This window comes from Miniopterus natalensis, chromosome 4, assembly GCF_054644295.1.
Source record: "Miniopterus natalensis isolate mMinNat1 chromosome 4, mMinNat1.hap1, whole genome shotgun sequence".
NCBI lineage: Eukaryota > Metazoa > Chordata > Mammalia > Chiroptera > Miniopteridae > Miniopterus > Miniopterus natalensis.
In genome coordinates, this window is record NC_142084.1 from 68,184,827 (window position 1) to 68,199,859 (window position 15,033).

A 15,033-nucleotide genomic window follows, 5' to 3' on the forward strand; every position below is an offset into this window, starting at 1 on the left:
AGGTTCAGGAGCCTGACAAAGTTTGGTCAAGCAAAGAATCTTTGTCGGGGGCAGGGCCAGGACAAGAGTTCTGCACACAGACAGGGGCTTGTGTGGTTGGAATCTGAAGCCAGTGCCAGAGGAGGCAGCCGAACTTTTCTCATCAGCCTGTCCAGGTGTAGACACAAGGGAAGAGGGAGGGAGGCCTAAGCTATCAGCAAATACCAAACAGGTTGGAGTCTGACTGCTCATTCCAAGGACAAACATGGGGAAGAACAATAAGCATTTGCAATGGCTTGTTTTTATATAAAGAAACACTAAGAGGAGGCTCAATAAATAATAAAAACTCTGCATTTGGTGGTGGCTGGAGTAACATTACTGGAGGGACCAGGATGTGGGCAGTGAGTCTCCTTAAGTTGGACTCTTCTATTTTAAAGATTTATTTAAAACAGAAATTTATAGACACCATCTTTTACTACTAGTCTCTTTAATTTTAACTTTTGTACACAGGAAACCATTCTAAGATTTAAGTACTTTACACAATAATGGCAAAAATTATAAGCCATATAAAATTAAATATATGACCCTGGCCAGGTAGCTCACTTAGCTAGAGTGTCATCCCAATATGTCAACGTTGTGAGTTTGATTTCCAGTTAGGGCACATATAAAAATCAACCGGTGAACGCATAAATAAGTGGAGCAACAAATCTATGCTTCTCCCCGCCCCATCATCTCTCTCAAAATCAATCAATAAAAAATGTTTTAAATGCACATACTTAAAAAATATGTCTTTATTGATTTTTAGAGAAAGAGGGAGAGGGAGAGAAACAGAAACATCAATTGGCTGCCTCCTGCCTGCTCTCCTACTGGGGATAAAGCCCGAAACCCGGGCATGAGCCATGACTGGGAAACAAACCAGAGACCTCTTGGTGCATGGGACGACCCTCAGTCCACTGAGTCACACCAGCTGGGCTAAATGCACATACTTTTAATCATATGCAATTGAACATAATTGAAAATGTACTGAGGGACTCCATTCAGCTACAAGTAACAGGAAACACTCAGAGTCTTCCTGACAGGAGGAAGGTGCTTATTCTTTCATGGAAGGACATGCAGCAGAGAAGCAAACTCCCATGCTGTTTTTTTTGATGGCATCATTGCAGATGTCATAGGCAATCAGGAAAACATACTCGCTAGCATTGTTGACAGCATAGTGTTTCCTATACAAATTAGACCTTATACGGGTATAATCTAGAGAACTGGGGAATCAGACATAAGCATGAAAGTCTCATCAGTTTCCTGGTGGACACAGAAAAATCCAAAGTCTGATGGATTTTTGATGTGGATCTTGTGAAGACATCAGTGGAAACCTACTCTCTCAGAAATGTATATCAGACAGTTTGTGAAGGTTTTGATGATAGTCTTGATTGACAAATCAAAGAATAAAAAAAAAATGGCTGGAAGATGTTGTCCTGGAAGATTCTATGTACCTATTTGTCCAAATGGTGGTTCTAAAATCTGACTAATGCCTTCTTTGTTTTTGGTTTCCAAATCTAATGCAAGTGGGGCTATTAATAAATTCTAATATGGAATTATAAAGGAGATGGATTCTGGAAAATCAAGTTCCTAACATTACCCACAAGGGGAATATTTCCAATTCTAGATTTTGTTCCCCTATTACAGGTCCCTCTTCTTAAATCAAAGTCAATTCCAAACACCAGTCAGAAGGAAGGACAAAAAGCAAAGGCACAAATATAAAAATAGTACTCACATAAAAGCACATACTTTCATAAAATTGCCATACATAAAATTTATTCTAAATATATTTATCAGTATAAAAATGGAGAAAGGCTCTTATACCCATCATCCCCAAAAGGAGCTTTGTCAGAGGGAAAGGAAGAATATATATAATAATCTAGGACTATAAAGGATTGTTACAAGGCCACTAAGAAAATCGAAGTACCAAACTGTTCTTTTTTTTTTTTTTAATCCTCACTCGAGGATATTTTTTCCATTGCTTTTTCAGAGAGTGGAAGTGAGAGGGAGATAGAAACATTAATGAGAGAGACACATTGGTTGCCTCCTGCACGAGGCTCAACAGGGGCCAGGGATTGAGCCTGCAACCAAGGTACATGGTTCCGGTGCTTGGCTGGAATCGAACCTGGGACCCTTCAGTCCATGGGAAGACACTCTAACCATGAGCCAAACCAACTAGGGCCCAAACTGTTCTTTTTTAAATGGCCCCCTGAAACATTGAACAGTGAAACATTGAACATTGGAGAAAAATATTAAACATTTTAAGGGAAAAGGAATATTAATCTTATGTACTATAGTTGAAAGATAACTTTTAGAATTATCTCACCTGAATATTTATTTCTGAAAGTAATTAGTAGAAATCCAAGGTCAGATAATGCACTTTAAAAAAGGTTTAATAAATACAATGTATTTACAACTTCAAGAAAAACTTTATGTTGAAAGTTTTCTGGAACCTTATACAGGGATTAATTTCTATCAAGCTTTCTCATGTAACTTACATGTTTATTTCTCTCCCATGTGAATTTTCACATGTAAGGATGAGGGCCAATTCAAGTCTTTTCCATGCTGTTTACATTCAAGAGGTTTTATCCAGTGAGTCCTTTCATGTGTTTGAAAGGAACTGGGATAACTAAAGCCTTTCCCACATTCTACACTTTTATATGGTTTTTCTCCTGTGTGCACTGTCAGGTGTCTTCGAAAGTTTGTGTGATAACTGAAGGCTTTTCCACATTCCTTACATTCATAGGGTTTCTCTCCAGTATGAGTTCTTTCATGTATTTGAAGATAACTGAGATACCTAAATGTTTTACTACATATTTTACACACATAGGGTTTCTCTCCAGTGTGAGTTCTTTCATGTGTTCGAAGATAACTGGGACATCTAAATGTTTTACTACATATTTTACATTCATAGGGTTTCTCTGGAGTGTGAGTTCTTTCATGCATTTGAAGATAACTGGGATACCTGAATGTTTTATTACATATTTTACATTCATAGGGTTTCTCTCCTGTGTGATTTCTTTCATGTATTTGAAGATAACTGGGACATCTAAATGCTTTATTACATATTTTACATTCATAGGGTTTCTCTGCAGTGTGAGTTCTTTCATGTCTTCGAAGATCACTGAGACACTTGAATGCTTTACTACATATTTTACATTTATAGGGTTTCTCTCCAGTGTGACTCCTTTCATGTGTTTGAAGACTTTGATAACATCTGAAGGCTTTTCCACATTCCTTACATCCATATGGTTTCTCTCCAGTATGAGTTCTTTTATGTTTTCGAAGATAACTTAGACAACTAAATGCTTTACTACATATTTTGCATTCATAGGGTTTCTCTGCGGTGTGAGTTCTTTCATGTATGTGAAGATAACTGGGATATTGGAATGCTTTATTACATATTTTACATACATAGGGTTTTTCTATAATGTGAGTTCTTTCATGCTTTCGAAGATAACTGAGACAACTAAATGCTTTACTACATTTTTTACATTCATAGGGTTTCTCTCCAGTGTGGTTTCTTTCATGTGTTTGAAAACTTTGATAATATCTGAAGGCTTTTCTACATTCCTTACATTCATAGGGTTTCTGTCGACTGAGAGTTATTTCATGCATTTGAAGGGAACCAGAAATACTGAAGGCTTTCCTACATTGTTTACCCTCATAGGGTTTCTCTCCTGTGTGCGTTCTTTCATGTAATAGAAGTGAACTTGAACACCTGAAGACTCTTCCACATTCCTTACATTTACAAGGAGAATCTGTAGTGTGTGTTAACATATGTTTTCGAAGGGTTTTAAGGCACATGAAGACTGTCCCACAATCCTTACATTTACAGGTTTTCTCTCTATTGTGATTTCTTTCATGTTGTTCAAAGCACTGTAGATAACTAAAGGCTCTCCCACATACCTTACACTTATATGGTTTCTCTCCATATTTCAGATACTCATATTGTCCAGTATGACATCTAGTAAGTCTCTCACTGGATGAATGATACACAAAAGCTTTTCCACATGGACTGTGCTCATATGATTTTACTTCAGTAGTTTTCTTCTTTAGATTAAAATTTGAAATAAAGTTGAAGTTTTCTTCACATTGACTATTTTCTTTACTTTCACAGAGTTTCTCTACCATATGAGTTCTATAAAAAAAAAAGAAGCACATCATTGATTTCATATTCATTATATTATGATTTACATGAAAAGTGTAGGTATTCTGTCTTGTCTAAATTGTCTGAAATTAAATGCACTGAATGCTCTCCAAGAAGACTTCACCCATGCTATTAACAAACTGTGATACTCATATGTGTGGTCTATTAATAGTGTTTCTAAGTGATAAAATTTGCAAACACTGAACATGTATGTTACACTGAAGAAAGTATTTTTAGTAAAAAGAAAGACATTTTAAGCAGGATTTTTTAGTTTTGTTTGCTTCTTTTTAAAATTTCATATGAAATGAGAATTTTCACATGAGACACTGCTATCTATTGTATAACTCACCTAAGTTTTCTCCCCTGGTTTTTGTACTGATCTTCAATGTCAGGATCTTCCCATTTTCCCCCTAAAATTTAGAACCAGAAAAATGATTCCAAATTGTTAGAATTATTAAAAAAACATTAGCTTCTAGATTTATGATGAGCAGTTACCATGCCCAGTTTACTTACCAGTATCCTCCCTTTCCACATTACACATCATGGAACAATGTTGATGAACAAGATATACATTGTTCTCTGACAACTGAAATGTCCTCATCCTTACCTATTGAGGCCAGGTTCCTAAAGGTTTCCCTCATCACATCTCTGTAGAGTTTCTTCTGTGAAGGCTCCAGTAAGGCCCACTCCTCCAGACTGAAGTTCACAGCTACATCTTCAAAGGCCACTGACTCCTAAAACATCCCAATATGTGTAGAGTAGGATAAGTGAGACTGACAGAACTGGACACCTAGACTCCATTTATGGGAATGTTATGTATGACACTCTCCTCTCCAAACATCTCGTCTATGACATGATCATCAAAAACTTATTCTGTGTCCACACTTACTTTCTCATAAATTTAACACCATCATTAACACATGGAAATTACTTACACATTTTTCCTGTGCTCGCTTTACATCTTATTTATCTCTAATATGAGGGTCCTGAGCATGTAGGAAAATAACTGAAATGCTATAAAGATGAAACATTTATTATCATTTTAAGACCATTGATTCCTCATGAAAGAAATTTCTTTCAGTTCTTCCTTATTACCTACCATTTACAACACTCCAGAAGGCAGAGGGTAAAATATGCATAAAGTTTTAATGAATAAAGTATAGTGAAAAACTGAAAGCTTTTCCTTCTCATCCAATCACCAAACATGAGACTACAGGAGGTCTGTGGAAATCAACTTTCAACAAAGTGAGCTGACCATGTGTCCTAAAATCCTCCAGGCCTTTACCAGTCATCAGGTGCAGCTGGCTGAATGTAAATATGTGTGGAGAAGGACAGCTTTTAACTTATGTAGTATTTATCACAGACTCAGTTCTTCCTTTCTCTCTCTGTCCAATTCAATGACATTGGAAAGTTATTTAAAACTTACAGCTCAGACACAAAGAAGAAGGCTTGACAAGATAGACCACAAAATCCCTGTACTCATGTGCTCAGGGCTGTTTCCAGCCAATTTCAGAACACACAGTGAGAGAATAGGCCAGGAGAGCTCTTTATGATCACACTACAACAGGGTATGCTGGGCCTCACCTGAGGAACAGGTTAAGAGCTGAAGATTGTCAGGGAGTTCACTGAAGTCCACATTGGTTGTTGGTAAGTTTGCCCACGATTATTTAACATGTATAGGATTCAACAGTGCTTTCCCCCCAAAAAACGCAAAATTTCCATTCTCTAATTTCAGGAGGAAGTGTTTACCAACAAGTCTCTCTAGACGCTACCCTGTCAACTTCTGGTGTGGCACTTAAAAAACTTAGGAGCTGTCATTCTCAATCTCACACAGATACACACACATACACTAAAAAGAATTTTTAAACCACAAAAACACCCCCCCCCAAAAAAAACAACCAAACAAACAAAAAAAATAAAACTGAAGAAAACTTGAATGGAGTGAAATATCGAACATTTTGAAATTAAAAAAAACACTATCATAGAATTCTGTGCTGAGCAAGGGACAGTGAGGGGGTGGATTGGGAATAGTGTGGTATGAGATACTTGTACTACCAGCAAAGTGGTACAGTGTGACCTGACAGAGGATGTGGGTTAGCTGTAAATGTATACTCAAAAATCAAGGGAGCTTGGCAAGTGTGGCTCAGCAGTTGACCATCAACCTATAATCCAGGAGATCACAGTTAGATTGCCGGTCAGAGTACATGCTCAAGTTGTGGGCTCAATCCCCAGCAAGGGGCGTTCAGGAGGTGGCAGATCAGTGACTCTCTTATCATTGATGCTTCCATCTCTCTCTCCCTCTTCCTGTCTCTCTCTGAAATCAAAGCATGTGCCCTGACTGGGAATCCAAACCCAGTCTCCTGGATCATAGGTCAATGCTCAATCGCTGAGCCACACCAGCCAGGCAATAAAAAAGTTTTTAAAAAAATGTGTGACTGATATGCTATGGGAGAAATTGAAAAAACAGGTAAAATGCTTAATTAAAGCCAAAGAAGGCAGAAAAAAGAGGGAAGACAAAAAGAAACAATGAAAAAGGGCAACAAATAGAAAATAGTAAAAGATTTCGTAAATACTAATCCAACTGTATCAATAACCACTTTGATCTCAATATAATTGAAAGATACAGTAATATTAGATTTTAAAAATCACACTTATATGCTGTCTATAAGAAACCCACTTTATTTTTAAATTTATCTTTATTGTTGAAAGTATTGCAGATATCCTTTTCCCCCCCATTGATTCCCCTCCACCCTGCAGCTGCCCCTCCTCCCCAGGCTTTCACCACACTATTGTCTGTGTCCATGGGTTATGCATATACGCATAAAAGTTCTTTGATTAATCTCTCCCCACCCACTCCCCCACCCTGCCTTCCCACTGAGATTCATCAGTCTTTTCCATGCTTCTGTGTCTCTGGATCTATTTTGTTCCTCAGTCTGTTTTGTTTATTAGATTCCACATATGAGTGAGATCATGTAAAACTAAATCAGGAAGAATCAGAAAACCTGAATAGGCCAATAACAACTGATGAAATCGAAGCAGAACTAAAAAAACTCCCAGTGAAAAAAAGCCCTGGTCTGGGTGGCTTCACAGGGGAGCTTTTCAATTCTTTAAGTTGTAGGGTTAGATAGTTTACTAAAAATTTTTCTTGTTTTTTGAGGTAGGCCTGCAGTGCTATGAAATTCCCTCTTAGGACTGCTTTTGCTGTGTCCCATAGATTTTTGGGTTCTTGTGTCTTCATAAGAAACCCACTTTAAATATAAAGCTGTAGAGAGATGAAAGGCCAAGGGGTGGAGGGAAGTATACCAGGCTAACAGTAATCAAAGGAAAGCTGGCACAGGTATATAAATTATAGACAGTGAAGATTTCAAATGAAGGAAAACCCAGAGATAAAGCGGAACATCTTAAAATGATAAGGGAATCCATTTTCCAAGAATGCATAGTAATTCTTTACATGTATGTGCAAACAACATGGGGAAAATATATATAAGGCAAGAGCTGATAGAACACAGGAGAAACAAGATAAATCCACTAGTGTAGCTAGAGACTTTAACATCCCCTCATCATGAATTATAAATTCTAGTAGGGAAAAAGAACATCCTCAAAACCTGTAGCTAAATTCATCCCATTTGCTCCTTATATCTTGAGTACCTATGTGAAACACCAGAGAGAACCCACGAAAACAGAGATAACTCTTGGAATTAATGAGAGTGTAGTAAGGATTAAGGATACACAAGTCAATTGCTTTCCTATAGACCCACATAGATATACTCAGCTGATACTTGACAAAGGAGGAAAGACAAACAGGAAGTATTTTAAAAAAATATTGCTGAAAATAATGAGCATCCACATACAAACACACACACAGAAAACAAAGGTAGAAACAGGCCTTATGCCTTTCACAATAATTAACTCAGAACACATCAGACAGAGATCTACATGTAAAATGCAAAAGTAATAAACTTTTGACATATGAGGAAATCTAGGTGCAAATAAAAGGACAACAAGGTATCACTACACACTGATTAAATGGCTCACACTCAACATTCTCAGAACACCAGTATTGATGGGGTGTGGAGGTGCAGGTAATCCTCATTCACTGCTGGTGGGAATAAAACTGGACATGTCTACACTGGGGACATAAACTTTCTTTTAAAACAAAATATGCTATTACTACATATCGTAAGATCCAGCAATCACACTCCTTTGGTATTGACCTAAATGAACTGAAACCTTATGTTCACACACAATCTTGTACATGAATATTTGTAGTCATTTTGTTCACAATTGGCATGAGTTAGAGTTAAGCAAGATGCCCTTCAAGAGGGAAACATACAATCAGTGGTAAATCCATGCAATGAAATACTGTTAAGTGAAAATAAATGAGGTATTAAGCTACGAAAATACATGGAGAAACCTTAATAGTATGTTGCTGAGAGAAAGAAGCAAACCTGACAAGGCTACATACTGTATGACTTCAATTTAGGACATTTGGAAAGACAAAATTATGAACCAATAAAAAAATCTCTGGGCTTGAAGGACTTAGGGACTGGAGTGAGAAATAAATAGGTGAAGCACAGACGATTTCTGGAAAGTAAAACTACAGTATATGACATAAAAATGATGGATACATGTTATTGTACATGTTATTGCCCAAACCCATAGCTCCTATAACAAAGAGAAAATGTTAATATAAACTGTGAAATTTAATGCATCAATATTGGCTCAGCAATTGCAACAAACATACCACAGTCATGCAAGATATAAAAAAATAGTGCAAACTCTATGGATACACAGGGGTTACTGGGAACTCTCTGTACTCTCTGGTCAATTTTTCTGTAAACCTAAAATGGCTTTAAAAATGACTTAAAACCTGAAGTCTATCAAATACTAAAAAAAAAAAAAAAAAAAAAGAAGAAGAAGAAGACAGACTCATTACAATTCACCCCTGATGAGTGGCTGACTAATGAATTAAACAGGCCACGTATCTTTCAATTAATCTGAATTTACTTCAGTAAGCCAGCATGGTGCCTGAGACCAGGAAGGGAGGTGGCGAAACTCCCATGGAATGCCTTGTTGGAGAGCACCGCATTGCGTATCCTAAGCTCCATGGTTACTATCAGTGTCTGGAACTCCAATGCGGATCAGCAGTTTCCTGGTGAGTCCTGATATTGTGAACTTACTAATGTACAGGCAAGTGTTTACCTGTATTTATATTTTGGGTGTCTGATTCAAGACATTCCCAGAGTTCTTTTACCACAAAGGGCAACTCTCAGACAACAGTCCAAGAGTCTGTGAACATATGCGGATGGGGCCAATTATGGGCCAGTAGTAAGATGACTACCTGATGCTTGGTCAGCAGTGGCAACCCTTGGGTTTGATTCTTCATCAGAAATGAACCAATTAAGGGATAAAGAGCAGCAACTCTCCACTGAACTTCATTATGTAGGTATATGTATTGTCCTGAAAGTTTGCACTCCCTCCCCGCCCCAGTGCTGTGCATTCAGTGAATCCCGAGGAACAGCCCAAAGAACCAAGGCTTCTGGGAGAAGGCTGACCTCCTTCAGCATCATAGCTTCATTCAAGGGACTGAGTGAAGTAAGAATGACTATCCCTTCTGCAGGTGGCATAAGCTGGAGGGCCAAGTCTGGCTCTATCCTATCACAGTAGCCCTGCTGAGCCAGTGGGTTCTGTTTCCAGGAACAAAGGCATAATAGGCACCTCAGTAGAGGGTCATGCTCAGTGCTTATGGGAGCCCCTATTTGAAGAGGGCCCCAGTCCATGGTGATAACTGAAGCTCAGATGGCATATCATGGGGGACCTAGGACAGTTTCTTGATCAGGAGCCTATTGTCAACTTAAGGTGCTCATCCACAGAGCCTCAGATCGCTTGCCAACAAGGTTAGAGGCCTCGTCCATGAAAGACGGCTGCTGTATAGAGTTTAAGTACCGTGGGGTTTGAACTAACCCCTTTGCTGTGCCAAACTGAAAGCATGGTGCTGTCTCTTGTAACCCCGAGGGTCAGGATCTGTGTTGCAACAGATGCAGGGGCAGCAGCAGTAGAGTTACTTAGGGGCCCTGGTGAGCTCTCTGGAATTTCCCTACCTACTGGCTGCTATCCTAGTGTCTTCTCATTCTCTCTGAAATAACTGCTTCTAAAGAAGTGACCATCTGATGGGCTCCCCTCAGGGACAATCATCTTCATACCCCCCAAGACTCACCCTAATGTGTGGGCAAACCCAGCCTCAGTAACACTTTTACTCTAAACAGATCATAGGGCTCCAGCCAAGACATCAACCCAGGACCACTGTAGGGAGGGTTCCATTTCCACGCTCCTCACAAAGGATGAGGAATTATGTAAACTGTCAGCTGAAACTCCTTGGCATATGCAGAACCCATACTTGGTGGGGTCAATAATATAACACTGGGCAGCACAGCTCGCAGGAGGGGCTCCCTAGCAAGCAGCAGCTCACAGAGCAGGAGCTTCCAGGCTTTTTAAAAAAATCTTCACTCAGGGATACTTTTTCCATTGCTTTTCAGAGAGAGTGGAAGGGAGAGAGAGAGAGAAACATCGATGTGAGAGAGACACATCGATTGGTTGCCTCTCACACGCCCTGACCAGGGCAGGGAGGCAACCAATAAATGTGTCTCTCTCACATTGATATGTCTCTCTCTTGCTCTACCCACCCACTCTCTCGGAAAAGCAATGCGAAAAGTATCCTCAGGTGAGGATTAAAAATAATAATAAACAAATAAATAAATAAAGATAAGCAACCTGCTTCCCCATATTAAAAAAAAAATAATCAGAAAGTTGAACATAATCGCAAACTTGGGGATCTAGACACCCCCAAGAGACAAAACCCCTGGAGGGGTCAATCCCTGAGGAGAGAGGGTGGGGACACCTGAGAAGCCCCAGGAATAAACTCCGGGAGCTCCACAACCCTCTTTTCCCCTAGGCTCCCATTCTCACAGTGAGGCAACTCTCTGCCTGATAATGGATTTTGGCATCCTGTCTTAAGTTCCTCCTTGTTACTATTCCCCAGCCTTGAGGCCCCAAACCTCACAATTTTTACCATTTTTTAAAATATTTTTTTTATTGATTTCAGAGAAAGGAAGGGAGAGTAAGAGTGAGATAGAAACATCAACGATGAGAGAGTCATTGATTGGCTGCCTCCTGCACAGCCCCGACTGGGGATCGAGCCTGCAACCTGGGCATGTGCCCTGACCGGGAATCAAACCGTAATCTCCTGGTTCATGGGTGGATGCTCAACCACTGAGCCACTCCAGCCAGGCCAATTTTTACCTTTTTAAATGAACTAATTATACTATTGTTGGCTTAATATTTTCCTGTAAATCTACTCACTTTTAATAATTTAAATATATTTTTATACAGCATTTATATGGGTACCCCAATGGAAAACCAACATTGTTTCCATAAAAATAAATAGAAGGAAGACAAAACAATATCATTAAACTCAAGCTAGACACTGTTGCCTGCTCTTTCTTTGTTAGAAAGGGAGATTGGCACGTTAGAGAACTCTTCAGAGGGTATTTCCTCCATTGAATCAGAAGGAATGGAAGATCATTGAAAATAGAATACTATCTCACCATGTGGCTCAGTTACTTTAATGCTTTTGTGTGAAACAGTTTAAATGAGCTGTGGTTTCACCACTGAAACTAGTCAACCTCTGGAAAATGCTTTGGGCCTTTCTCAGCCATTAACTGAGTGACCTGGAAAGTTCCTCAACCTCTTTGAGCCTCTGAGTCCTCACATGCTAAAGGGATAAGGTGACAGGATCTTCCCTTAGGCTTCTCTGAGAGGTAATAATGATGAGGAGAATAATGATGCTGTCAGGAAGGCTGTGGTAAAATTCCTTAAGCTGAACCTTCTGGTATTAGGTATGCTTTGGGGAACTGAGAGAGGAGTCCGGGTCTCTGAGTACAAAGAAGAACAGAGAGCAGCAGCAGCAGACAGACCAGCAGAAGAGCTGTTGGTCAACAGACGTTAGCTTCAATCAGGATGGATTTGTGGAAAATGGGAGCATTACCCAGATTCTCAGAAATATCAAGGAAGTAGAACTGCATAAAGCTATTGGACTTCCTGTCGACAATACTGACTGGTTGATTATAAAATTCAACTGAGTAAAAAAACCCAAAAAAACTCTCAGCCTGATTCAGTTTAAGGTCCTGACTCAAATGAATTTCCCAATTCATAAACCCTTTGTCCACGAGATAGAGCATCTGATCACAGAATTTCTCACAGTGCACAAATTAAGTGAGGGCACCTACACTGTGGATGCAAAACTCAAACATAAGATCTAAAAATGCCTATCGCTAAAAAACCACCACCTCAGAAAGGGCATCATTCCCACTCTCCCCCCTCCCCCCTGCCCCCCCTCCCCTCATACACATGCATGTGCAAGTGCATCCTCAGCTTTCTGTAGCTTCTCTCAGTGCAAAGGCTCCTCCTATGGTGCATGCGAGCAGGTAGGACACCTGCAGGAGGAGGCTCCCCAGGAGGAATCACAGGGCCTTCAAGTATTTTTTTTTTTTTAAATAAATGGAACCATATTAAAATGAAGCAGGAGCTGCCATCCCAGAGGAACTGCCTTGCATGTCTTATGCCTCAAACCTTGGAATGTTAAAACAGGGCAAAATAACCTTTGGACTGGGCCTAAAGCAACATTGTGTCCCAAAGAACTGTTTGCACAGGTAACAAGAAAGCAGATGTTATGACTATTGGACTGATGAATACCTAACTGAAAATTTAAAAAACTATGTTATGTCACCTGCACCAACAGAAGTGCCTTCCTTCTATTGATTAATTGTTCCCCTTTCCTTTCTCATAAATACCTCTTGCCTTTATCTCCTAAGGGGAACATTATTTGAGCTTCTGTCTGAGTCAGTGCTTTCCAAATAGCTATTTTTATTGATCTCAAATATTCTTGTTGCCTCTCACTTTGAAATATGTTTTTTGTTTGTTTGTTTTTGTACTTTTTTTCTAGGTTAGCACTTTACAGGTTCAAAGGAACCTTAGCTCGCGTCACTAACCACAGGCCTCTGCTCCATACTGGAGTTTCTTTGGACCACCATTTAACAATATTTTAAATGACACAAACCCAGAGTTTAAACAATCCACCAAAATCACTTAAACCCAGTATTTATCTAGAAAGGAAGGAAGAAAATTGTAAAGGTCTTTTACTAGTTCAACCAGAAAACCTTAAATATCTATTACTATTATTATTTTAAAAAGATGTCAGTTAACCATATTTCCAGGGAAAGAAAGTAATTCGTAAGTAATCCTACTTCAACAATTCTCTGCCAGGCTAAGCCCTGGAATTGTAAAACACCAAAAAGTAAAACAAACCTGTGAAACTTGCTACACATGCTCAGGAAGAAAGAATAAAAGAATTCTATAGAAATGTAATACTGGAATATCACATCTTTCGTGACTGCTTGGAACTATTTTATATTGTTTCAAACTCTGTTGATGAAATACATTCTACTTAAATAAGTCAATAAATGTTTTCAAGTGACAAACCCAGGGAGGGTCAGAGCTGACAGAACACAACACCCGGAAAAGTCTCCAAAGATGAACCTCCACTCAGAGGACTTCCCTGAGGATGTCTGTGCCCAGGAAAGATCCTGGGAGAGAGGAACAGGGAGTTCATGAACCGTCTTCCAGGTGGTTCTTGTCGGATTTCCTCTAATTCAAAATATCTACAATTACAAATCTTTAAAAAGAGCATCTGCAAGGTTCTGGGAGGGAAAGATAAACAATTAAAATGTTGGGTCTGTTTGAAATGCACCCCATAAGACAAATAGTTGATAATAATTCTGTGAATCGGAGAGGGGCAACTGGCTCAGGGAATGACTGGAGGGAACTGGAAATTTAGGGACTTATCGCCACCCCTGGGAAGATGGGGTGCGAGCAGGGTCATAGATTTCAAACCCTGCTTCCCAAACATTTGGAAAACTCAGAAGAAATCGGGAGACAGAAGGGACTGGCGATCCCACAGACTACAGCTGCTCCCACGCACGATCCCCGGAGCCCGAGTCCCAACTGTCCCCTGAGGACCCTCTCCGCGGTCACCGCGCCGTCTGGGGAGACGCGGGGCGGCGGGCGCAGAGCTGCCCGGAGCGGCTCCCGAGCCGAAGTCGCCGCGCGCAGTGACGCGCAGGGCGCGGGGTCCCGGCGGCGCGCCCCGGCTGAGGGCCGGAGGGGGCCGAGGGGCCGGCGGCGCGCGGCCGAGCGGGGTCGGGGCGCTCCGCCACGGCAGGTTCCACCGGCCCGTCCCCCGGCCTGCGCACCTCAGGGGAGCACACTCACCATTTCTCGGTTTCCTGGGTCTCCCTGAGTTCTTCCCACGACCAGAGGGGATCAAAGCGCGGCGGAGGACGCGTCGGAGCCGCCAGGCCCTTCAGAGGCAGCGACGCCAGCCCCGAACCCTGCGGATTCGAAGGGTCCACAGCATAACCCCACCCACCTGCCTCCGCGGTGCCGCTGATTGGACAGCTCCTAAGGCCGCGCCCCCCGTGCCTGAGTGACAGCTTGAGGGGGCGTCCGGGCTCCTCGGAAACCGCTTTCGCTCGTGTGCAGCACCGGACTTTGCATACACGGATTTTTTTCCTGCTCCTGGGCTGCTTGTATTGTTTCTGCCCAGCTCTTTGTGAAGGGGAGGGCACAGTGTACGCAGGGAATCCTGATTTAGTTTCTAGATCGAGCAAGTAAGTACAGACGTGAGGATGCCCAGGCCAGGCCACACTGGACAAGAGGGTCTTACGCCCTCTAGGGGTCAGGGCTTGGCGGTAAGGCTGAGTCCACTCACGAACTGTGACCCTTGTTTAGGATCACAGGCGCTTGTCCTAGCC

General features: G+C 40.9%; 1 protein-coding gene across 1 annotated transcript; it reads right to left on the reverse strand.

Annotated features, from left to right (window-relative positions):
* Positions 1 to 449: 449 nt before the first annotated feature.
* LOC107533263 (uncharacterized) lies at positions 450 to 14,579 on the reverse strand. The gene is made up of 4 exons (XM_016207865.2): positions 14,492 to 14,579; positions 4,773 to 4,899; positions 4,515 to 4,575; positions 450 to 4,156 (listed from the first exon to the last, which is right to left on the reverse strand). Exons 1-4 carry the CDS (start codon positions 14,492 to 14,494, stop codon positions 2,518 to 2,520), a joined length of 1,830 nt encoding a protein of 609 aa, XP_016063351.2. The 5' UTR covers positions 14,495 to 14,579; the 3' UTR covers positions 450 to 2,517.
* Positions 14,580 to 15,033: the final 454 nt, after the last annotated feature.